Below are 26994 nucleotides of genomic sequence, written 5' to 3'. Positions count from 1 at the left end.
GGATTTTGGCATGAATAATGTGTTATAGCAGTGTAGTGTTAATTGCCTTTGAGTCAAATTATTAAGAGGAAACATTTACTTTTGATTAGAGGGTACCTAGTATAATGATGTGCCTTATATGCATAGAGGATCAGTAAATCAGTTTAGTTTCAAGAAATACAGTAGTAGCCTGCCCTTTTCTCTTAAATTTCTCTTAGGGTTGTGCAACCATTTATTCGTGCAGACGGCACATTTTTTAGAATATTCTGAATAAATCAAAGAAAGGTTTATCTGCCAAATTTATATAATCAGCATACAGTTTCTGTACATAGAAGCCTTGATTTTCATAAAAAGCTTCAACTTTGCCTTTGATTTTGCTGCCAGCATACAACTGCGTAGTGAAAAGATAGATACGAAGTTAGAGGCCTCTGAGCACCTGGTGCAAAATGCATTCCAGTCCACGCCCTTCTGATTAGTGACAACAAAAGTCTTTAATCTGTACCCGTAATTATAGGAAGGACCTGAAAATAAAAACCCATAAATTGTTTTTTTGCTAAGCACTGTCAATGTACTCAGTATTATACAAATACAAAGGGAGATGCAGCCTGTTCCTGACAGAGCTCACTATGTATAATTCATTAGGTACACAGTGCTTTTAGTTGGTCAAGAACTGGTTGGCTCTTGACGGCCTTGATTTAGTAAACGTACACAGGTGCTTAACCTTACTGTAAAAAGTACCACTTGGTAGTAAAATTAAGCACATGGATAATGTTTGCAGCATTGGGGCCTAAGGATGAAATCTTTGTCTTTCCCTCTTAAGAATCACTTTAATGACCTATTGCAGAAAAAGGTAAGCCAAAAAACTTGATGGAATAGCATAGACATTGGCATATACAGCTGAAAAAACACAAATTTGTTGGAATTTCTAAAAGGTTTGGTGTTCTCCTCAACTCCGAACAATGAAACTTCTTTATACAATTTATGAACTTTTAGCAAAGAATTTTTAAGATAAATTTACTTGACAAGGGATTTCACTGATGTTGAAATGGCCTGGCTAATAGGGGGAAAGAAATGGATATTTATACCAGTTGTCATTATTATCCTCAGTTCTTGGCTACTATGCCAGTAGAAGCTATAAAAGACGATTAAGTAAACAGATCTTTACTGACCAGCCCATGGATTGCTCATGACAGACTCTTTGTACATGGAGAGAAGTAGGATAAATTAATCAAAACAGAAGTAAAAAATAACAGATTTCAGCAATAAAAATATTGCTAGTATTAACATTTCATTTGCATTATAAGCATTTTTGAAATGTTGTTTTGTAATGTATTTATATTAAAATATTTTTAATGCACTGTCTCCAGAATTATTTCTGAAAAGGTTGTAATAGGTTAGTAGATTATCAGTAGAACCTAGTTAGCTGCACTTCTTTTTTTCAGTGTCATTCATTCCATTTACAAACCGTAGAAGATAGCATCATCAGTTACAAAACATACTGTATTTTCTTGCAAGCAGAATGCCCCTGAATATTATATACACCTTGTTTTTGAAAGGGAGAATGAAGAAAAAAAGATTTTTTCCAGAGTTATGTAGTTATAGAGCAGGGACAAGTCTGATTTTCTGCTTAACTGAAGTTTAAACCCTAGCTGCTGCAGAAGACAGATCTTTGTTGGTGGATGAACCTCAGGAGTTCGTCTGTCCTTGCTCAGAACAAGATCATCCCTGTCAAAACCATCCTAGACAAATGTTTTCATAACTTGCACACAACACTCCTGTTAATACATTCTATTATGCTATTTGCTTATTTTGCATCAACATTATAGTTTTGACTTATGTTCATCTTGTAGTTCACTGTAATTCCTAGGTCCTTTTCTCCATATTGCAGCCTAGTCAGTTCTCTATTTTGTGTTTGTTCATTTGATTGTTCTATTCTAAATGTAGTATTTTTCATATTAGTTTGTGCATTTACGTTTACTTCTTAGTTTTGTGTGTTTTTTTTAATTTTGCCTCTGAAAAATTTACAGTATTTTTGACTGAAGTTTTGTTTCTCAACTTTAGCATCTTGCCTAGTTGTGGCTCTTAAATCCATATTTAACACAAACCTGGAGGAAACCTCTGCTGTTTCTGGTCATGGCCATGGCTATTCAAGAGCGTACCTTGGACAGAAAGTGCTTTTGAAGATAGTTTGTCTAGTTCAAATCCCAGCAGAGATTGATTCTTCACAGGCTGTTTGACTGTGGCTTGTAAGCTGCAGATCTGTGTAAGAGGAGTCCCTTGTGCAAGTATGCATCACAATCTTCTACATCCTTTAGGATGGAGCATATTATTCCCCTCAGTGCTTGCTCTACTCCTTCCCAAGGTTAACCAGGAAAATGGGTAAGGTAAGTAAGTCATGGCCCCAGTTCCTGCCTGGTGTGCAGTCACTATACCTTTTGGTAAAGCTAGGCTAACTGTTGTAAATGATCCGTGTACAGTCATGCGGTAAGGGTGGGAGCTTCTTTCTGACCATTGGAAAGCCATGCAAAGAGCTACTTATAACAGCTGACTAATAATATTGTCATACGGATCACTCTTATTGGGAAATAAAACATGATACTGCTACAGCATTTCTATGGGACTCCAAAAACATTTCTGAAATACTCTTTAGTAGGTAGAAAATTTTGAAATAGGGAAAGCTGGTATCCTCATCATACTTCCAGACTTCCCCAAAAGCAACAAAAAGTACATTTTGTCATGTCAGTATCTGAAAATGCCAACATAATGGATTTCCATTGTGTATGCATCTCTAGGCAAATACTCTGATGCCACCACCCTTCCCACAAGAGCATTGATGTGCTGCCTCTTTAACAGTCTTTCAAGGGGGTGGGGGGAAGCAAAGAAGCAGTTCCTTATTGCCCTCTAGCTGGAGAGCATTCTTGATGTGATTTTGTAGCACTCCTGTCAGGGGGGCCTATAAAACAGTATAGCCCCTGTACAAAACAGCCCCTGTAACACTAAAAATGAACATGTGCCCGTACCCTAAGGAGGAACGTTGACTAGCAGATGAGAGTACATTATCCTTTAGCTATGTCCACAATACTAACTGTGAGGGGAAGTGACCAGGTGTAACTAATCTAACCATTTGCAGTTAAATTAACACATACTAGTGTTTATCATTCTAGATTGGATTAAATTGATCTTTAATGCCATGTTAGCCTTTTACCATTTTTCTTCATAGAATTGCTTCAGGGTGGAATCACCAAAAATTGACATGGGGGAAAAAATTTTCAACAAACTATTTAAAAATTTTAACTTCATAAACTTGTTTGTAGATTCTCAGAAAATTTATGTTATAACTAAAGCATAAGTACTGAGTACTGAAAGAACTGTGCTGTATTTTCCTATATAGCAAAGTAGTTCAATTTCTGCTCCAAGTGCAAAATTCAACTGGGACTATGGAATCACAGATTGCATTTCCATCATGTATCAGTTGGACAACTGTCACCAATACAAGGTAGTCTTCACTGAGCAGGTTTTAGACTTTGTTCATTGAGGAATATAAAGAAGTTTGTGTATAAAACAGTAAATGGACTAAGAGGATTTTTAATTCCGTATTCCCTTTTCTCCATTCATTTTCAAACATTTATTGTTTGTGAGCAGGCCTTCAGAAATGATCTAAGAAAAAAGTAATTTATTTCTCCCTTTCTACTTTTTAGGTAGTTTCTTTCTTTTTACAAAATCCCTCTTGGCTGAAAAGTTATAAATAGCTTTAGTTTCTGTTTTAGTCAAATTTGAAATATCTATTAGTTTATTTTCAGTCCAGATCATACTGCATTTCTTCTGCTGTTCACTCTCACAATAACAGACAATTTATGCATTTATAAACTTTTAACCTTTAAAAGTAAACTGAACTTCTTTTTTTTACTTATTTAATATGTGAGATAAATGTAGGTATTGAACACTAGAATTATTTGTTTTTTCTTACTGCTGAAGTATTTTGGGGACTATTTTAAATTCAAAAGACAACAAAGGCAGACCTAATTAACTCACTCTGCCTTTTTTCCTACTCTAAGTTTCATAAGCAAACCATGTAGCTATATCAGAATTAAGGGCTTTATAGTTTCTGGGCCTCTATTGTAAAATGTTCCTGGTATCCAACTGTGTACTTTTATATAATCTGTTCTTGGATCCTTTACTCATGAGCATTCTATAAGAAAGTTGCTTTTACTTTTCACAAAATGAATCAATCAAAGATCAAACATCATCTAATGCGATACTGTTTGCAAAAATACATATTACAATGAAACAAAACCTATAAAATAAGCTGTGGTGGGCCATGCTGTTACAAGAAGTGTGGAATTGTTTTTGAATTGAGATTCTTCATGGGGATTTTGGAGAGTATCATGATAAGAGTTTCAGATGTGTTGGATATAGAATGCCCCTAACCTTGTGCAGGGTCAGTTCTAATTACTGGAAGTATCCTGGAGCAATCTGTATCACTGATGATCACTGTCCCCCTTCTTCTCTCTTCTAATTTATGTAAGTGCATAGGGCTTTCTACACTCTGTCTAATACAGCTTGTGCCTATAAGGCAGTTTGAAAACTGCAGAATATATGATATCATATGCTAAGTCTTCTATTTTCCTGGCATAACTGGGAAGAGCTCCAAGATTTCTTTTATCGCTGTAGAAGGCTTTAAGTAGACTTTTGTAAAATGCCTTATTTTGTATAGCTTAATAGTTGCCTTCAGTTTCTAATTACCATACATACCAAATTACCATATTTCTAAACATACCACATGCACCCTTTCCCCAAAAATCAGTCCAGAATTGGTGCGCATGTCTTAAGTGGGGAGGCTGGGTTTTTTGGCCTGGAATAGAAACATGGAGAAACTGTAAAATGGCTGTTGCTGCTTTTCCTTCTCTTCTGCCCCCCACAACCTCCTTCAGCACACCCTATGGAAAGAGGGGTAGAATTCAGTTTTCAGCAGCAGTTACAGTTTTAACCCTTTCACAGCCACTGCCTTAAAAAATATCCTAACCTATTCATTAGGAATTCAACACCACACATGCCTTTTATTTATATATGTAAATATATAATATGTAGATATAGATATATATTTCAAATTAATGTTGTGAAAAAATATCCTTACCCCTATTATTACAGGAGACACGTTATACGAACTGATTCTGTATCTGCTGAAAGCAATAGCAACATTTCCATTGAGCTCATAAATAGTTCATGCTAATAACATATAACAGTTGCCTTGGCTGTGAGATCATACTTTAATATAGTATATAGAAGTTGATGTATGCTAGCAAGTTCAGTTATAACATCTAGGAGTACTATGTATATACATATTTGTATTTAACATTGCAGCAGCATACAAGCAATGAAAGCAGATACTTTGATTGTGCAACTGAGAAACTTACCACATAGTTGTGAATGAAATTCTGCAATATGTTCTTCATTTGGAAATGCTCACTGAACCCAAAATATTACTGTATTCTTTAAACGAACTCTATTTTTTCCTTTCTTTTTTGCTATGAGACAAGATTTTGGTCAGATTTCTTTTTCTCTTAGAAAACAAAATTTTACTGCTGAGAACTTCACAGGTTTTTATTTGTCTATTAACAGTGGTGACCAGTCCTCTGGCCCTGTGGGCCAAATGAGTGGCACAGGGCCGATGAGTGGCACAGGGCTGGACCAAGCCCTGCACTGGCTCTGTGTGCCAGGATTGGACCCTGTGGCCCTGTGCTGCCCCCACCTACTAGGTTCAGACCCTACACTCTGGGATCAGGGGCTCCATACCAACTCTGCCCAGTGCTGTGCCCTCAGATTGGGCCCCACACTGCCCTGTAAACCACACTAATTGGCCCAGGGGAGACTCCCCACAAGTCCAGAAATTTGGCAGCAGGGGATCTTTCCTGCTGTCAAACTCTCAAACCCATAGGGAGCTCCACAGGCCAGATAACCTAGATGTGACCCATGGGCCAGGTGGAGAGCACCCCTACTCTACAGAAAAAGGCAAAACAAGTATGCTTAATTACTTGATTATTTAGAGAAGTGTACCGGTGTCAATTAGCTCCCTCTTTTAACTAAATGTTAGCAAAAAATAACTGTCAAAGAAATGATCAAGAACGTGTACCTACATGCTAAAGTGATGTACAAGTCTAGAGCAGTTAGATTCTGTGTGGTCCTCTGATGGTTACCATTGTGGCTCTGGAATGCTATCAGGAATTAAAATCAGACCTGTTTGTTCCTTCTTACGATCTCTATGTGACAAAATAATCACAGTTCAAGGCAAGCATCTCCACTGTCACACTGTGTCCCAGATTTAGGGTTATAACCTGGACTGTACCTGTGCACAAATGAACAAGTCTCCAGTGTTGAGCACATTTTCATTATGTAAGCACTATCTTAAAGTGACAGTGCTCTGCATTCCATGCTGGCTCTAGGTCAGTGATTCTCAACCAGGGTACTGCAGCAGCTGGGGGTGCCTTGAGATCCTTTCAAGAGTCCCACATGGTACCACACAATGTTGGCACTGTTAGGTGTGCAGATGTGATTCACAAGGTAAACCCAGAGATTTCAAATAGAAATCCATGTTTTTCAAAACATTCTGACCTGTTGTGGGCTGAGTTCTTTCCAACAGAAAAATTGTTCTGTTATTTTGTAGTCAACACAAGTGAAAACTAAGAGCTGGTATTTTTTGAGGGGTGACTTAGGTCTAGAAAAGTTAAGAACCACTGTTCTAGGTGATAATCAAATGTAGCTTTCAATAGAACAGTGCATTGCTCATATTATATATGCACAAGGATCTGGGCTAAACACTGGAGGAAACTTCCCAACTTACTGGTCAATTTAACTGGATCTGGGCACATTAATTGATGATGCAGGAATAACTTTATCCAGGATGATTGCAAACCATAGCAGATTTACTATAAAATTTTAAAATGTCTCATAAAAACCATGTATATATTGTCATCTCTGCAGTAGACTCAACATGTCTGTTGTCCTGGGCGGTGGAGTGGAGTGGTGGGGAAAAATAAATTATGTTTTAGAATAGCCCCTTTGAACACCTAGGATAGAATTGCAAAAGCACCAGAATGACTTTGGAGCACAGGTCCTTCTGGTAGGAAGTTGGACTTGTGCTCTTAAGTCACCCAGGTGTTTTTGAGAATTCCACCCACAGATCTCCTGGGCTATACCAAAAGAATGGCAAGAATACAGAAAGTAGTTGGCTCAAAGTCTTGGGTTACTGAGCTTTCCATAGTTTGGGAAGAATCCTGGGCTGGCAGAAATCCTCTCTTTTGTATTGTAGTGATATCAACCTGGCAAATATTCCCAGGAAAGTTAACCTAGTGGAAAGGATGCTTACTAGTGACCTGCTTGGTGCATCTCTTCCAGGGGTCTGTGGAGTCTGAGAGTCTGCGCATAGAGCAAAGTTTCTCATGAAATAGGATGGAGGCAAAAATTACCCTGATCTTGTGCCCAGGGCAAAGACTGCTCTCGCTTGTCCTTCACAGCATGTGGGGGAGTGACTAACATCCAGAAGAAAAGACTGTGGCTGGACTGCGAAAGCCTAACAAGGCAGTTGTCAGGATGTGTGGATGGTACAGTGTGATTGATAAGAGTAATGCCACTCCATGTACGAGAAGGCACAATTTAAGTTTGCTTAAAATGCCAGTAGAAAAATAAAGCGGTATCATTTGTAAGGACAAGGCCGCATGTGTGTATGGAAAGATTAAAGAGCATTACACTTTTTCAGTACAGCAGGAAGATAGGGCCTCATACCAGGGCTGGCTGATGCAGGGATGTTTTGGGGAATCTATACTAGACACTGGCTGGTGTAGGCAGTGTGGCTGAGTCAGGAATTGAGTTGAAAGCACATAATCTTGAGGTTTGTAAGATTCTAGGCTTTGAGATTAAAAAGGCCTAATGTTAGAGCCCAGGGAGATTAGCCTTGGGGGTGGTAGTTGCTTGGGGTGATACTTGCGGTCTCTACTCAAAGCATAGATTAATTCATATTTCTGCTGCCTGTTGAAGCTTGAGCTTTGGAGCTAGGAGAAAGTGACTGACACTGAGAGCTGGACTCCACCACTCCTGCGGGGAGGACAGCACACCCCCAAGAAGCTATTCCAGCATCACCTTTCTTCCATTCAAATACGTAAAGGAGCTTTCTTGCTTCAAATATGTTCCCCAATTTTGGATGGTTAATTTTTGGAGGAAAGCATGTGCTTTGCAAGAAAATGCAATACTTAATGCAAGAACATGCTCACTGTCTGCATGGAAAAAAGGGGCAAACTGTTCTATAACACTTGTTCTCATAAATCCCTTCTTGCCCGTTAAACAAAGTATTTTTGTATTTGTTCTAACATGCTTCCTAGGCATGAATAACTATGGTAAATGGGTCTGCACAATTGGTTTTGATTTCTTGGGGCTTGACTACATTTACTGTTAAACGGTCATTACTTTACTCCAGAATTACTTTAGTGACACCACCAGCAGGATTCACAGACCTTCCCTATAATTTGAAGTGGAAGCAACCACCGTCTCTCTTACATACTTTTGTGTGGTAACTGATGACAAATATTAATGGTGACCCCTATATCACAGTTCAACATGCTCACTCTTTCTCTTCAGTCATGTCACAAGGAATCATTGCCATCTCTAAAATGCATTGTTGCTTTGCAGGTAGTTTTGGAGATCTTCATTCCTGACATAGAAGGGTCTCCAATTATGTTTCATTAAAGGTTGTGTGCATTTTGTCTCAATTATGCTTTCAGCATTACATTAGTATTCCAAAACATCTGCAGGCAAAAGGGAGGCTGAAAGAGCATTTCAAGTCTAGACCATTAAAGGGCTTTTACGGATACCAGCTATTGCATGTGTAGTGTTCTTGACATACAGAATTATGCAGTTAGGAAACCAATATAACCTATAAAAGTTACAAGGAGCACTAAAATCTCTTTTGCCCTAACTCCATGTCATTAATCTCTGCCCAAGAAATCAATAGTAAAAGCAATCTACAGCATGTAAAGTAAGAATAGTCAACAGACATAAACCCCATAACAAGTTTATGTTTTCATCCCAGCTAGAGAATACAGAACTGAACAAAACAGCAGCCATAATGGTTTAATGCTGGGTTCGTTTTTTCCAGTTTTTGTGTTGTGAAATTCCTTAAGTGTTTATATTCTCTGTAGCTTGCATGGCCTAGGTTCCCCTATATGATCTTGTGTTTTTCTGTATACTATAGCTTTGGGTCAGGTTTTCAAAAGAACATATTCACAACAATAGGAGCCTCATTCTTTCAGAAAATGACTTCTGAAAATGTCTCTTAGGCACTTTAATTTTTTTTTTGTTCTGTCTAAATATTATCCGTGGCAGCTTTGACTAAAGCTCCATGTTGCTGTAATTGAGGCCTGAACAACTAGTCTGTCTCCCTTTAACTATGTTGTCCAAAGATATTGCACTCTGCAGCTCTAAGGATATAACCAGTTGCCCTTGGAGGGGGATCAGCTATACCAGGATGTGTCCTGGTACAGATTACTATTTCACTGGGCAACACAGACATCACTTATTGTTCCACAGGGTCAGCCCCTGCCAGGTTTCAGGGGCCCAATTCTGCAGGACAGCAGCAGGGGATTCCCCAGATGTGCATATCATTCTGTCATGCCCTGTGCAATATGTGAACCCACAGAATCCCCTGTTGGAGGATTCCCAGGCTGCACCTCTGTAAATGGGGGAACCTTGGCAGGTGCTCCTGGGACTTCAGGGGTCCAATCCCAAGTACTCTGGGAAATTCCCAAGGGTACACAGGATTGGGCCCCTGCAGTGCTTTAAGCTCCTGCCTGGGGTGGCTGGAGAACATGGGCAACTCCAGGCTGCCCTCATTCTCCTGTTGGAAAGCAAGCATGTTTAACAGGAAAAGGCAACCACAGATTTTTGCCACCTATTGTCAAATCACAAATACTCACAGTTGTAATTACAACAAGGGGCATGGACGTCTGTTTGCTTTGGCTTTGTGCCACCATAAAAGTTTTTATGATAGCACAAATGCAAAGTCTGTTTTCAGCCATAGTCTATCAAATTGCATTGTAGTAATATCAGGATGCCACAATCAAATCCCAGTTCCACTAAGAAGAATGCTATGGAAACATGAAGGATATGCCTTGAAAGAGCTATAGTCTAATGTTCGACAAGATGCTGTCTGTCGATTCCAAACAATCGAAGGGAATGGAGGAAGGAGTTGGGTAACACCAGAAGCAGATCCAGGTCTTTGCAAAGGGGAGTGCAGGAGCAGCAACTAGGGCTGCAGGGGTGCCCGCACCTCCCTCTCCCAGCCTTTCTACCCTCCCCACCCTGCATCAGGGTGGCCACACTACACAGCTGGAGCAGCAGTCAGGGACTTTCTAAGTCCCCAGATCAGGTAAAGTCCCTTCCATACTCAACCACATCCCTTACCTCCCCATCCTTCTCTGCCTGCCAGTGCTATTGTCCTCACTGTCCTGGGCTGAAGGAAACTCCGGAGCTGCTTCTGCCCAGCTCCAGCTGGACTACACAGGAGCCTGGCTCAGCCCACAATGGTTGGCAGCAAGAGGGGTTTACTCTTCCCACATCTGCTCACAGGCTGTTGTAGAACAATGGAGAGGACTAGGCATGGGCTGAGCCCAGCCCCTGTGGAGCCCAGCTGGTGGGCAGAAGCAGTTCTGGAGTCTCCCTCCTCCCCTCCCTCCCCTAAGTCAGTTCAGCAGTAGTGGGCAGGGGAGGGAAGGGGACATGCCTCTGAGCATGGAGGAGAATGGAGGGAGGGAATTCTTACAAGCTTGGGGGACTTAAAAAAATTTGAAGCTGCTGTTCCTGCAGCCCAGTCAGAAAAGGGATGTGTGGTGTGAGCCCCTCTCGATCTTCCCCTGGGTAACATTAATGAGAAAATAATGTTACATAACCCATGTTGTACAGAGTTGTCAGGTTCCAGGTTGGTCTTTGCACACTCTAACAGTATAATAAAATGAGTCATCTGATCTAAAGTGATTTATTTTATTAATAAATCGTATCTGTTAAATTAGAATCTGCAGTTCCCAAAATTGTACCGTGAGAACTTCTTTTAAGGTATACAATAGGTTTTAGCCTTTGTATACATGAAAACAGATTAGGAAATCTCAGTGTGGCTGAGACTGCTACCATGCTACTTGTAGCTGAAAGAATAAGTTCTTAAATCTCATCTGATTGCTTTGCTTCACTCTCAGAATTATAGAATTTAAGTAATCAAAACTTTGCAGGCAGCTTTTTCTTTAGTAATTGCTGAAACTAAAGACACTTTCAATGGAATTAAAACAGAACTAACAATTACTACATTAATAGATGCCTAATTTAAATTTCTCATGATAACAAGTTAGCAGTTTTAGGTTTTGAAGATGCTATACTTTCACTGTAGCTCAAGATTATCCAGTTTATTTACTAACATTGCCAAGAATTTAAGAAAATAGTACCTCCAGTCATCTCACTTTAAGTGACAGAAAAGCAGATCACTGAGCAGATCATTATTAAAGGCATGTGAGATGTCTATACATTCAGGCATATCTAACTACCTGAAGGTTAACTGGTCCATTATCTTTTTTTTTTTTTTGAAAGATTGCCCTGTTCCACTTTAGGGTAAAACAGTGTTTCACATTTTAATTTAGTATGATTGTTAGCATGTTTTTCTAACACAGTGTATTTTCCCAGTACAGATAAACTAACGAAGGGCAAAATCCTGTACTTATTTCTGTCAGGTGAACTGGAATTTAGTGTAGGAATGCTATGCATTCTGGCCTGAACAAAAGAGGGTGGACTATAGGGCTAGAGACAGAAGTTACACATAAACCATTTGAAGTGATCAGAAACTGGTTTAAACCTGTAACAGGACATAAGCTCAGTGCACATAAACCAGTTTCAACATGGCTGAAAGTGGTTTAAGATTAACCTGATTGAATGTAGTTTCAGACTTAACTGATTTGGGTCAAACCAGTTTATGCAACTTCTGACCAAGACCCCTTCTTGGTTTAAGTTAAACCAGAGTCCTCCCACATCCAAGTATGCTCTGCAGCCCTGGGCTGGGCTATGCTCTGTGCTCCAGAGAGCAGGGCTGGCCCCACCCCTTTGCTTTCTAGTTTGAGCAGGGGTAGGGGTATAGCCAGTCAGGTCCAGGCATGGCCCCATTAAGACAAAGTGAACAGGGAGGGAGTTAATTCTTCCCTCCTTCCCCTCCACTGCAGCCAGGGTATGCCTGTCTGCAGGCTGCAGAGGCAGGGGTCTGGGCTGGTCGACCCCAGGTGTGGTCCCGGAGGGCAGAAGGGAAGGAAGGTATTAACCCCCTCCCTGCTTTTTTTGCCTTAAGGGAACTGTCCCCCCTCCTTCCCACCGTGGGGTGGGGAGGGGGCTCTGTACAGTGCTGCCTGGCCTGGCCCAGCCTGGGCATGGGGAGCAGCTGTCACTGAGCTACAGGCCACTGAGGAGGGCCCCATCCTCTGCTCAGCCCCAGCAGAGGCAGCCACATGTGACCAGGCCCCCACCCAGCAGCTCAGACAGGGAAGCTAAGCCCTGTCAGTGAGCACAGCCTGGCCCAGCGCACACTGGCAGCGGCTGGCTGGGAAGCAGGCTACCCGGGCCATCTCAGAGGTGCCATGGGGTCTTGTGTGTTGGCAGCCAGCCCCCATGGCAGGTGGCTGCCAGGCTCCAGAAACTTGTTCTTGCATTATTGAAAGAGCTGATAAGTGGCTATTATATTACACCTGTGTGTTTGGAAGAATAAAGACAAAGAAGGACCATATATAACCAAGTGCTTTGTTCTTAATCCTCTGCGTCTTTGCAGTGGGCAATTACTGGTCTCCACGGCAACTGGAGATGGACCCGATCTTTGCTCTGAGCCTGGGCTTAGGACCAAGGCTCAGGAAGCACCTCAGAATTTTCTGCTTCCAAGTGGTGCACTCAACAATTTGTAACTGACTAAATGTTAATTTTAGCAATGGTTTTGAGGGGTTTTTTCCACCACAGTTGCTAAGCAAGGGTGCTAATCAAGACAAACAGACTTCATGCTTTGGAGGACAGCTCTTTCTTCCCCTTTCCCTTCAGAAATGGCAGACATGGATAGCTGCCAGCTGGAGTGCAGAAAGGCTCCATACTGAGACATATCAGACCACATGGAAATCTGGCTTCCAGTGGGCATATGTGAGCCATGCTCCACACTGAGACTCTTCAGTATTTTACAAGGAAACCTGGTTCCCAAACAGAGTATGACTGAGGTTTGTGGTAAGGCAATTGAAGAAGCCACATGGAATTTCCTTCAATGATACTAGACCAACATTTGTTCCAAAAGCCAGCAGAACAACGTATTTTTCTCACATACCACATACCCTCAAATAAGACATGCACCTTGTTTTGGGAAGGCAGAATGACAAAAGATGTTTCTAGAGTCATGGCCAGATGCTGATCACATGGAATAAGGGCAGAACCTACTCTTCAGTGCTACTCACTCTCCCCTGGTTGCTTAGGCAGAGCTAAAGCTCTAACCTTCTTACAGCCACTGCTGAACTGGCAGCAGCTTTTGGCTGAACTAACCAGGTCAACAACTGCTGCCACTTTGGCAATAGCTGTGAGACAGTTAAACCTTTGGCTCTAACACTGAAGATTGGACTCTGTCCCTGCTGCATGCTGATCAGGAGAGAGTCCCCAGCAGTGATTCCAGCATCACCATGTTTTCATTCTGGTGCAGCACTTTTCATTCAGTATGTGGGTGGATGGATAGGTGACCTAGCAAAAATCAGTTCTGGCTGCCTGCGAGTATCTTTCTCATATGTTAGGGTTGAATGTAAGCAACTTATTTTGTATCTACAATAAAGCCCAGAATCAGAGACTTAAATTATCTACCCCTGAATTAACACTTGTTGGAGGTAATTTTAATAAAGGTAATTTTTAACAGAATTTTTGGTGGGAGCAAATATTGCTGTGACTAGAATTAACTACAGTGCCCATCCCAAAATTCCCCAAATACCAAAAGGCAGGGCCATCCACATTAGCTCCAGATACCCCATGTCTTCACTGGTTCCTTGGTAGCATAGTTACCACATTGCTATGGTACCAAAGATACTTCCTGCCTGTGGCGGCTCATGGCCCCTACTTACATATTTCCCACCCTGATAGCCCTCAGGGGGCGCATGTATACAAGATGCTGACTGCATAGTCATTACTGAGCAGTCATTTAGTACTTTTAATAACAAGTACTAAAAGACTGTGCAGGAACCAGCGTTACTGCTCAATAGCATCACCAAACAGCTTTTAGGTGATGCTGACTGCGCAGTAGCATTGTGTCATGCTTCCTGCCACGCAATGCTATTGCGCAGTAATAACGAGCCACTGCACAGTCAGCATCTCATGTAGACTCAGCCAGTGGGAAATATAATATTCTCCCAGGTTTCATTACCTTTTCCAACTGACCTCTACAGTATCAGTGTGGGGGTAGTGTGCCACCTCACAAAAAATTCTGCCCATTCTGCACTCCTTGCCACTAGCCCTCTTTGCCACAGATTCACAGAGCATTACATGTTGTTTGCAGATTCTAGAGTGTGGGAGATACTGATGCAAAGGTATCCAAGCCTTACACCTCCTACATCTTCCATATGAAAGTTGGAGATCTATGCATGGATCAGAGGGGCTAAATCTGGACAAAATACTTAAAGGTGAAAAGATCTGTCAAATAAGGAACTCTACCACATTATAATAGATGAAATTGTTTTGCTGGGATTTTCTGTCATAAAAAATTAAATGCAATTAGATAACATTAATTTAGTAAATGCAAGACTAGGAGTTTATAAATGTTCAAGTGAGCTGGTTCAATTCTGCTCTCAAATACACTTACTGCAGAGCTCCCATTGCCTTTAATGCAAGCTCTGCATGTGTATGCAACATGGTATTTTTCAGTCTGGAGGAAGGTTTTTGGGATGAAGAGGACAGGTAGCTAGTGCATGGGAAGCGAAATCAAAGAGTAGAGTAAAAGTGGGGCAAGTTGTGTGATAATCCATTTTGATTCTTCACTGTAAATGTCTATGGATAAAGTGATGGTTAGCGTCTTGAACCCTACCTACGCTCCATATTCCTGCAGCAGCTTCAAATACATCCAAGCAAAAGAATAACTCTCCCAGAATGCTAGAGACCCAGGAAGCAGATCACCAGGTCAAGCTTTTGTGCCCACTTTCATTAAATGGGATTTGGCTAAAAGATTCTGTGTCCCAGCTCCACAGAAGCGCCAGTGAAAGGCTCCCACTCTGCACCGCAAGTAGCATTCTAACAAGTAGGAAATAGGGGAAACAGCACAGCCAAAAACAATGAATCCAAAGAGGGGAGAAAAAAAAGAGAGAATGTGCAGAAACTAGGGAAGAGACACAGCAACTGTACCTGAGAATTCAGTGAGGTGTTAACAGGTAAGGAGGAGCCCTCCACAGTGCAATCAAAAGTTAGCATGCAGGGAAAAAAAAGCAGCACAAAAAGCAAGGAAGCATTTATTTAAGCCACAATTAGGAACATTTTGTTGTGTTTTTCCAAAATCCTTAAATGTATCTTTAATATAAAATTGTTTGGGATATCTAAATTAATGAAAGCTCCAAAAAATATAGTGCAAGGATATAATGTTATCTAGGTACTCTGGTGAAATGATACACAGGGCACATCTACATGCTCATTAATGCATCTTTGCTACTGCGCGTTAAGTTTAGTACCTCTAATATGAGGTACTAAATAAAGGCTAAGTAGCTGCGCAAATACACAGTAGAAAGGTGAAATTTTTTTTGTTACACTTAATACACAGTAGACTAATTCTACTGCACATTAATGCATTAGCCCAGTTTTTGCCGTGACACACTAATGTGCAGTAGAACAGTCTACCGCGCATTAAGGCGTCTCTTGTAGATATGCCCAGGGACCAGAACTCAAGCTGTTTATTACCAGAAGTTCAAGAAAGAATCGTGCATTACCCTTATTCATGATCATTGCCTTTCTGTGAGAGGAAGTATAATATTTATATGAAAAACATTACATTTCACATCACAAGAAGTATTTAAACAATATAATTATGGTGATATAACTATATGATGTCATAGTATAAAAATACACGTTACTTGTTGCTTTCTTTATAATTGTTTTCAGAATGAGAAACATGCTGTTTGTAAACTAGTTTCATTGATAGTTACATGCTAGTCATGGCAAAAAAATGGCATTTGTAGAAAAACTCTTCTTATATCAGAGGCTGAGACCAAACAAGCTTTGAATCACAGTGTATGTGGGGAATTAGAGAGCATTCTGATTACTATGTCTTCATGAGCTTTTTGAAAAATAGGCCTAATTTTTACTACATTCCTTTTGTGAATGTGTTAGAAGCACTACAGGCTTATTAGTTATAATTATCTTTTTCTGTTTTGTTACAGGATCAGATATCTTCTGAAGATGATGATACTGATGATGGTGAAGAGACTGATGATGAAGCAGAAGAAGAAGAACCAGGTGAAGAGAAGGAAGACAAAGAGGAGGAGGAGGATATTCATAGTCAAGTGCATGAAGAAGAGGTGCATCACAATGGAACTCCTGAAGGGGAGAAAAGCAATAATACCACAGAAATCCTACAGGTACAGTATTTACCCCTTCTAACATGTTGTACTGTATAGGAATTTAGCCATATAATTCCAGTGAACATGCCTGCAGCTGTTTTTAATCCTGTTTCATCTTTTCCTAGTGAAGTAATGTCAATCTTAATACTCTAGTTATTCAGAAATTATACTAATGTAGTTGTCTGTTAGTATATTACTACTTAGAATTTTAAATGCTATCGTTAAACATTTTGTTTTTAAATGGCTTGAAAGTACTACGTTATATATTTAATTGTTTTATTTTTACAGGAAGAACAAAACACTCAAGAAGAGAACATAATTCAGCAAGGTACAAATTTAGAATTTGGCCATTACAGACGTTTTGAACTCAACCACATTTTACCTAGTGACACTTTTTTGTGAACCTAGTTACATAAATGCTAAATGACACTGACATTGTGTAAGACACACAAAGCAATGTTCTAGAGTTGACAGAATTTTTGAGTTACCAATTTTGATCTCCAAAAAAACTATTCCCTTCCAAAATTTTTTGGGGTGAGTAGTTCGGAAAGCCTATCATAGTGGTACACTCATAGAGATATTCTATACTGTTTTGTCTGCTTAAAACTACAGCAAGCTGGTTTCAGAGTTATGTGATGTGATGTATAAGGGCTCCTATACAACTCTAGATGACAGGACGACAGGTAGGAAAATGAGGCAGCAAGCCCTTTACACCAAAGAGTAATAACCATAGATACTGACTGCTACCATGTGTATCCTTGCTACATCTTGTAGGTCGTCTGTGGATACAGAGACCTGTCCTATCCCCATCCCATTCAGTGGGGTATAGTACTGAGGACAGGGAGTAGCAGAGGAAGTTATCCCTCTGGTTTCTTCAGACATCCTGTTAGTACACATGACACTGATGGAAAATGCTTAGAAACAAAATATGAATTGAAATGTGTCTGGTAATGACATAGGTGCTGACTTTAATTTTTGCCAGGGGAACCTAAGATGATGGACATGTGGAAAGTTTTATGCATTCCAGGTGACAGCCCTTTCCCCCAGGGGGGCCAGGACCCTCAGTATTCAACACCCATGGGTCATGAAAACTGTTGGATTGACTTCACTATCTTCATTACAGCACTAAAGACAAGACGAGTCTGTCAATCAAAGATAAATTAATGTTTTTAAATATTTACAAAGGCTATGGGTAAATTTTCAAAAGCACTTATATGAGTAAAGAGTCTAAGTCCCACTTGCATTTGTGACTTAGGCACTGAAAGATCTATATCTGAGAATTAGGCTCCTAGGCCCCTTCTTAAAATGGGATGGGTAGGCTCCTAAATCACTCAGAGTAACAGAGAACACCTGTATCAGTAATTTAACAGAGGGTGGGTGAGCAAGGCACCAGCCTTGGGTGCTGATTTAGTGGAGGAACATGCTGTACAGCAGCAGGTGCAGCCAGGGTCTCTGAATCTTCAAAGGAAGGGTAAGACTCACTTGTCATGTGGCCACCCTTTCCCCTAGTATCAATACACAGGGCTCCAAAGTAGCTAGTTATACATTCACACTCAGAAGAGAGCATCTTCTCAGCTTCCTTATCTCATCAGAAGTTTCAGTTACTCCACTTCTATTTTCTGTGCCTCCTTAGGCATAGTGATGAAATAACAACTGAGCCCACCAAGTTTAAATTAGGAAAAGAGAGATAAATTACTGAAACCAAATGTATCAATTGTGCAATGTCTTGGGCCATTTTCAGGAGATTGATTGCAGAGAAAACAGATTTGGCACTGTGGTTTTGCTGAATTGTTATAATGCTCAGCTGGAGAAATGCAGCAGAGGAGAGGCTACAGCTCCAGTCCTCCTTTTGCCAGTCACTGAGTTTCTGGGAACTTCCACCTCCTCTATTTACAAGAACAGCAAAATCCAGGAATTTAATCTCTCAGGCACAACATGTCTTTTTCCTTCACCACAAGGGAGGGGAAGGGAAGAAATAAAATGTCAAACAGGTCAGAATACCCAGAGTTGAGGGCTCCTTATATTTTCCTAGCTTAGCTACATGCCTTGAATCATAATCTCTTTCAGCTGATCCCCAAAGTCCAGGACACACTTCTCATAATCATCGGTGTGGGGGTGTTCCTCAACTTCCTGGTGTTGATGAATGAATGAACTTATATTTATGCAAATTTGTTTCTAAGGGTGAATTGTTAGCCCAATTTAAGTCAATGGCAAAACTTCCTCCCTGTGGTTTCTTCTTAAGAAATGGGCAAATAAAGCTGCAGAACACTGTAGCTCTTGTCCTGCACCTTGTACAGACCACTAGCCCCTTCATTTTCTCTTAGTATTGCTTGGTAATTTGCATAGTGGCCAGTTTAGCAACACATGATTTCCAGCCCACTATCTATTAAGTAGGAAGACATTTCTGCCCCACCAATTCTGAATTTATTTTAGATGAAATCCATATGCTGCATTGGTCTAACAGAACAAAGATTGATAATGAAAGACAATTCTTGCACTAAGAGTCAGACTCTTTCAGTTAGGGTATGTTTCCTAAATTTGAGAACAACACACACTGTCTTCTGTTAACCATAAGAAATCATGGGTGTCTTAGTCAAAATAATTTACCTGAGTGCCAGTATTCTATTCTTGAAAATCAAGCATCTGGAGTAAAATTGGAAATCATAACTAGAAATGAGCAAAACAAAAACAGAAGCATTAGAATTTGGCTAAGCATGAAATTGAACTGAACATTCTGTCCTTCTGTTGTATTTTAGATCCAGAATTAATTTGTGTGTGTATTTAAAAATAATTTAAAGAACTGTTCTTTCTGCACCAAAGAGGAATTTTTGTAATGCTTTATGTTATTTTAGATAAAAAAAGCACCAATACCCATACTATGAACAATTCTTCAGGGACTATTTCAGAAAGTAGTGATGACAGAATATCTGGAGGAATACTGGGGAGGACCAAAAAGGTACGTTACTTGAATTTTGATTAGGTTTAATTTGAAAACTTAAAAACAAAGTGATGAAATTCTTGTAGCAACAGGAAAGTATCACCAAACCATATCCACCTTTATAAATGCCTGAAAAGTGATGAGCAAATTGTTGGTATTACTTAAAACTAGATTTTTGAGATCCTTGCATGTGTGTTGGCTGCTTGTACACAGCTCTTGGAATTGTACAGGGCCTTTCATCTGTTGAATAGTTGTTTCTTTCAGGAGTGAGTCCCTTAATGCCATTATGTAGATGGACAAAAGGAGAGGGAGAAGAGACAAAATCATGGGAAAGTATCCTGCACTGTTGCCACATAATGAAACTATGGCAAGATGATAGCCATAGTAAATGTCCAGATTTGATATGAAGGGAACCAGTTATGGCATAAGATACAATTTTTTTGTGAGTAAGGTCATTGGGATCTTGCCCTCTGTAATACCCACATGATCAAAAGTAATGGATGGTCTCTGTGGGTTAGCCCTGTGATAACATTATACATAGTACCAACTTTTCACAATGCCAGAATTTGAATTAGGAGTAGCCGTTACTAGGAAGGTGGCAGGGATGTCCCTCAGGTATCCTGTACATCCCTCTTGCTTGGCTATTTGTACTGTCATGTCCTGCTTTCATGCCATGCTTTCAGTACATCTTACAGTGAAGTAGCAGTTTATGCTGCTTTTTATGTCAGATCTCCCCGCCTTTGGTTGCTTCCTATGGAGACTATAGTTTTAGCAGAGCAAGGAGTAGAGTGGAAGAGAAGCTGAACAGAGAGAGAGTGGAGCAGATGGCATGGGAACAGCCTTAGGGGTGGAGGTGGGGGTCAGTGTAAAAGGCCTTGATGACCCTGAAGAGGAAAGCAACAAGGAGAATGAAAAAATCTCAGAGGTAAGGAAAGAAAGATGAGATGCTTTAGACAAAGGAGAGAAAACACTATCTCCCATTTTCAATAACATACGTGGAAAAATAGCCAAACCATTTGGTATACAGAACCTTTTGCTGTGCAGATTTCCAAGTGAAATGCTGAAACCTTCCAGCCCCTAACAACTATGAAACTACTGAATTTAAATGATAGCTAAACTTCTACTGATTGCAGCAGACAGGCTTTTACCAGTGTAATCACAGTGTGGCAGGGCACCATTTGTGCCTGCCACTTTAAGGGCCTGAACCTAGCAGCCGGTAGGTGCCTGATTAGGGCAGCCATTTTAGAGTCAGGGCTGCCTATATAAGCAGGGCATTTTCTGCTGGAAGGCCAGGCAGCAACATCACCTGTCTGCAAAGCTCCTGGTATCAACTGGGAGTAAGGGCAGGAGCTGTTGGGGATGGATAGGAGGCTTCTGGTCCTGGGCATGACCTAAAACTGCACCCTGCTGGGAGTGGGTGGCCTGGTGGGGCTCTCAGTGGCGCAGGAGCCCCCAGGAAATGCCAGGCCAGTTACCACCCCGGTGAAAGGCAGGTCGGGGCACCTTAACCCCAGCTCCCACCCTCGGGTGGGTCAGGTGACACCGGAGGTAGTGGGGCCAGGCACAACTGCAGCCACCTGAGCCCTACGGGGTACAAGACCCCGAGGAGGGAGAGTGGGGCCAGGCATGGCTACAGCCACCTGAGCCCACTGGGGAGTGAAGTGGGCGGTGTGGAGCCCCGAGTGAAGGGGCAGAGATAGGGATCCCCAGTGAAGGGGGAGAAGAACCAGAGGGCTGAGGGCCTGGTACATCTATATACACATAGTGTTACCCCGGAAAGGGCCAGAGTATGCTTATACCCGGTCAGGTAATTGGCTGGCTACTACCCCAGTGAGGGTTGCGGGAGAGGCCCAACAGATGGTACGTCTGCCACCCAAGGAATGGACTAGCTAAGCCTAAGGGGGCCCGTGCCAAGAGGGAGCAAGGCGGCATAAGTTAGTGATGTATGAAAGAGACCCTGTGAGAGAGGGTGGAGTGTGTGAGGTCCAAGTGAGAGGCAGGCAGTGTGAATGTGCGAGTGACTGAGGCCTGATGGCATGGCCTAAGCTTGCTCTGGTGGTAGGCTGGGAGCACTGTAGCATCCAGATGCCATCTGCGAGGCACGGGCTGCAGTTTAGGGGAGGTACAGAGCTGGAGATAGCACCCCCTGGCATCGGGGCATAAAATGGTCAGCCTCCTGCTTAAGATCATCAGTTAATTAATTAATAACAAGGTGTGGTAGGCGAGTCGTGGGGGGGGTGCCCAAAGGCAAGTGGGGAACCTAGCACTATGGCTAGGTAGGGGGGCCCCATTTTGCCACACAGGTATCATTTCTCCAAAAACCTCCACCAAAGCAGGAAAGAGTAGAACAGAGCTATCCAACTTCAAAGTAGCCAGGGACCCAGCTCCTCCAAGTCCATCCAGCTGCAGGTTCCCTGGGCCCCACAGGCCACCCTGCCCTGCCCCCAGGAGTAGGGGTAGGAAGCAGAAGTCAGAGGATGGAGGGGAAGTCTGAAGACCCTAGAACAGCAGCAGTAGAGTGGTAGGGGGAATGGTACCCAGGCAGGAGCTTGTCCACAAGTTGGACAGCCCTGGACTAGAAAAAGAAAATAATTTGCATGATATTTTAACCCAGAAATCACACCATGAATATAGGTAGAAGACAGCAATCTATTAAGACATTACCTTAATACAGATTCATAACCTGCTAACAAACCACAAGATCTCCACCCCTCAACAAGTTTGACTTTTTGCATATGCATCAGATACTCTGTGGAAAAAGTACTGTGAAACTGAAAATATATGTGTAAACAGAATTTCATAATATAGGGAACATGAATATGAATACATTAAAAACTCAAACACAGCAAGGAACACAAAAACACTCATTACGATCAAGACATAATATAAGTATTTTAATTATAGCATGTGTTTTTACAGTAAAAACAAACATAGCCGTTTGTGAAAATTAAAGGTTAAGTAAAGATTTTATGACTAGATTCTCCTCATTGGAGGATAACATAAAATAATTATAGGGTCCATATATTTTCCTTTTAAAAAAGGGTATGTTGCTATCATAAAGTTTATAATAGGCTGTTGCACATAGTCATGGTAATTGGAATAAAAGAATAATAAAAGTGGAATAGAACACAATTGAAAGGTGACTGTTACTTACTTTAAAAAATAAGCAGTCTTTACTCCACCTCCATATTTTTATTTTGCCAAAATATTTTATGCAGTTCCCAAAAGTAATTGTGAACTTTGAACCTTTGACATTGACAAATCCTGGCAAAAACAAAAAGGAAGTAGCATTATTTTATTTGTTTTTAAAAATGCTGTTGAAACAAGTATGGGATGTCCTGCTTTTATAACTGACAACTAATTGGTTCCAGAATTTACCTGGAATTTTTAGTTTAAATGTATTTTTTAATGCAAATTACGAGGGTGCTCCTGCAAACTGTTACTTACATGATTATCCTTACTGAATTGAATTAAATAACATTTTGCATAATTACAGTTAAAATTGGGAAAGATCAGCAGGATCTAGCACAGGGGGTTATCCAACTGCTGTTAAAGTGAATAGGAGTCTTTTTGTTGACTGCCATGGATATTAGTTCAAAGCTATGTTTCTTATTTGTCCTAAAGATTAAAGTAATTAACCACTCTAGTTTTTCTGAGACAAAAACATAAGAAGTGGATACCTAGGGATGACTTCTTCCATTGGCTTTTTTCACATCTTATTCACTAAGATCAGCAATGGAATTCTTTATGTTTTCGACTATTAAGGGGTCAAGTCCTGCCAGGATCATTATGCCAGTGGCCAACTTCAGCCCTCATTGATTTAAGTGGGACTTTATCTGGGTGCAGGGACATACCTTGCATGGAGCACCTGGGCTTTTCAATAGTCTGGAATACAAAGGCTCAGTTCTGCAAGTTTCTGACTACTGTGTTCTCAGTCCATCAAAGCAAAACAACTTTCAGTCCCACTGATATCAGCCAGGGAGCATTACTTCAACAGAACTACAAAAATATGTGAAGTTTAAAGTTAAGTATGTGCCTAACAGGATAATCATGCCATCAATTGAAACCCAGCCACATATTCAAGTCAATTTAAGGCATGACAATACAGTAAATGAGTCATGCATGTATTCCACATATAATGTGGAGGGAGCACTTCAGGAAGACAGCACTCCTGTGAAGGGATGGCATCCATCTCACGAGGAAAGGTAAGTAACTGTTGGCAGCCAGGATGGCCAATCTTCTGGACAGGGCTTTAAACTAAGATTGCTGGGGGATGGGGATACACAAATTCAAACATGTCCAGGGACCAACATACAAGTAAGCCCTATAGATCGAGACACTGGGAGAGCCACTTTTGCGGGAGCTGAGGGAATAGTTCTCTATCAGCAGGACAGGAAAATGAGGGCCTCAGTAGGAGGACTCAGGTGCCTATATACTAACGCCAGGATCATGGGGAACAAGCAGGAGGAGCTAGCCCTCCTACTCTTCAGTGTGCATTATGACCTAGTAAGGATTACAGAGACCTGGTGGGACTTCTCACAAGTGGAGTATAGCTATAGAGGGCTACACCCTGCAAAGAAGGAACCAGGTGGGGAACAACAGTGGAGGCATTGCTCTCTATGTGAAAGAGCTGTACACCTCCTTGGAAGCCAACATTGGCTCAAAAAATGAACAGCTTGAAACCCTCTGGAGTAAGTTGCAGGGTGGGGAGAGGGGCATGGTGAGAGAAACCTAACTGTAGGTGTACAGACCATCAAACCAGGGGGATTAACTCAATCTGGAGGTCACCTAAGAATTGACTGATGCCATACGTGCATGTGACATGGTCATCATGGGTGATTTTAATTATCCAGACATCTCCTGGGGGGAACACTTGGCCAAGTTGGATCAGTCGCAATCCTTCCTGACCTGTGTCAGGGAGCTATTCCTGACTCTGGAGGTGCATGGGCCAGCCAGAGGTGGCACGCTGCTATACTTGGTCCTGGCCAAAGGAGATGGCCTCGTGACTGACTTAAATATAGAGGAAAGTGTGGGCAACAGAGACCATGAAACCATCATGTTCACTATTCAACATAAGGCAGACAAATCTGATAGCAGGATTGAAGTCTTGGACTTCAAAAATGCAAATTTCAACAAGCTTAAGTCACTAGTAGGGGATCTGCTGCAGCACCAGGGACCAAAGGTGAAAGGTGTACATGAAGAGTGGTTGTTCCTTAAGGACATGATCCTTGAAGCACAAAGGAAGTCTATTCCCATGCAGAGAAAAGGTAACAGAGAGGCTGGGAAGCCTTCTTGGCTAAACAGGGAAATCACCGTCCTCTTAACAAAGAAGAAAGGCTTATAAACAATGGAAACTTGGGGCAGGCCCCAAGGAGGACTATTCCACAATGGCCCGCATTTGCAGGGAACAGATAAGAAAGGCTGAAGTGGCAACCAAACCTAGATTAGCAAGGGAAATCAAGGACAACATGTTCTTCTTTAGGTACATAGGGAACAGGAGGAAAACAAATGCGAGTGTGGGGCCATTGCTCAACAACTCAGAAGAGCTGCTTACCAGTACCCAGGAGAAAGCTGAACTCCTGAATTACTACTTCGCCCTCGTCTTTCACTGAACCAAGGGAAAAACCATGCCAGGTAGAGTAGAGGATGAGCACAGTAGGAATAATCACCTTCCTACTATTGCCGTAGAATTGATGTACGACCAGTTAAAAAAGATTAGATGTATGCAGATCAGCGGGACTGGATGATCTTCATCTGACAGTGCTGAAGGAGCAGCCAAAGTCATTGCTGAACCCCCAGAGAAACTCTTGCAAAACTCGTGGCACTCTGGAGATGCCCCTGAGGACTGGAAGAGGGTCATTGTTGTGCCCATCCACAAAAAAGGCAGGAGGGAGGACCCGGGTAACTACAAGCCAACCAGCCTAACTCCCATCCTAGGGAAAATCCTAGAACAGTTCATCAAGGAGTCTATCTGCGATAGGCTTGCAAAAGGTAGGATTCTGAATGACAGCCAGCATGGCTTCGTTGCAGGCAGGTCTGCCTTACCAACCTCATCTCCTTCTGTGACAGGTAACTTGCCACCTGGACACAAAAGAGCAGGTTGATATTGTATACCTAGCCTTCCAAAAGGGCCTTGATCTAGTTTCCCACAATGTCCTCACGAGAAAATTGGAGGATTGTGGGCTTAACTCCAAGACAGTCATGTAGGTGAGAAACTGGCAGAACCCAGAGAGTCGTAGCAAATGGATCTGTGTCATCCTGGCAAAAAGTGGGCAGTGATATCCCACAGGGGTTGGTGCTCGGTCCAGTACTTTTCAACATCTTTATTAACAATTTGGATGTGGAGATGAAGTGCTCACTGGCCAAGTGCACAGATGGCACCAAGTTATGGGGGAGGGTGGTCACACTTGAAGATAGGCTACAGATACAAGCAGACCTAGACAGCCTAGCAAGTTGGGTGGATTGGAATCTGATGAAGTTCAATGTCGAGAAATGTAAAGTGCTCCACCTTGGGATGAGCAACCCCCAACACACCTACAGGCTTGGTGGCACCAAACTGACTAGCACCACCAATGAAAGGGACCTAGGGGTAATAATAGACCACAGTATGAATATGAGCCAGCAGTGCAATGCTGTAGCCAGTACGGAAATAATACTCTGGCATGCATCAATCGATGCATCTCCAGCAAAACCAAGGAGGTGATTTTTCTGCTCTACACAGCATTGATGAGACTGCAGCTGAAGTACTGTGTCCAGTTCTGGGTGCCGCACTTTAAGAAGGATGCGGACAAGCTTGAGAGAGTCCAAAGAAGAGCCATCTGTATGATCAGTCTTATACAGCAAGCCATATGAGGAAAGGCTGAGGGATCTGGGACTCTTCAGCCTGAGGAAAAGAAGGCTGAGAGGGGACCTGGTAGCAGCTTACCGCTACACTAGGGGAGTACATCAAGGGCTTGGTGAGCAACTGTTCACCAGGGCGCCCAAGGGGGAGAACCAGGAGTAATGGCCACAAAATCCTGGAAGATCAATTCAGGCTCAACATCAGGAAAAACTTCTTCACAATCAAGGTGTCCAGATTGTGGAATAAGCTCCTTCCAGAGGTGGTGCAATCACCTACCCTGGAAATCTTCAAGAGGAGACTGGATGGTCACCTTGCTGAGGTCACCTGACCCCCAGTTATTTTTCCTGCTTGGTGCAGGGGGCTGGACCTGATGATCTTCCGAGGTTCCTTCCAGCCTTACAATCTATGAATCTATGAATGTGTAACAACTTAGTGGCTCATTTTAAATGCGCTTTAAATTGAACATGTGGCTGTTTGGGGCTGGCCAGTGATAGATCCTGATTCTCAGCTGAGTGTCAGGATCCAGCACAGGGCAGTCCCAGGGTGCAGAACACAGATGTTCCCTGTCCAATCAGGCTGGAGGCAGAACCCCAGACTGCTTCCCAGCCCCCCCC

At 41.9% G+C, this 26994-nt stretch overlaps 1 protein-coding gene across 3 annotated transcripts in view; it reads left to right on the top strand.

Moving 5' to 3' along the window:
* Positions 1 to 26994, top strand: part of LOC109303150 (X-linked retinitis pigmentosa GTPase regulator-like) — a 119944-nt gene that overhangs the window by 91468 nt on the left and 1482 nt on the right. For 2 of the 3 annotated variants that reach the window (XM_019525259.1, XM_019525261.1), the window contains 3 exons: positions 16422 to 16619; positions 16890 to 16929; positions 19454 to 19557. In XM_019525259.1, coding sequence (XP_019380804.1) covers positions 16422 to 16619; positions 16890 to 16929; positions 19454 to 19557 — 342 coding nt within the window. The remainder of the gene's footprint in view (positions 1 to 16421; positions 16620 to 16889; positions 16930 to 19453; positions 19558 to 26994) is intronic. The other variant, XM_019525260.1, reaches the window with a different exon arrangement.

This window comes from Gavialis gangeticus, unplaced genomic scaffold (assembly GCF_001723915.1).
Source record: "Gavialis gangeticus isolate Ggan-Ray unplaced genomic scaffold, GavGan_comp1, whole genome shotgun sequence".
Lineage (NCBI taxonomy): Eukaryota > Metazoa > Chordata > Crocodylia > Gavialidae > Gavialis > Gavialis gangeticus.
The sequence above is the reverse complement of the archived record's forward strand: the minus strand, read 5'-3'. Positions and strand labels throughout refer to the sequence as shown.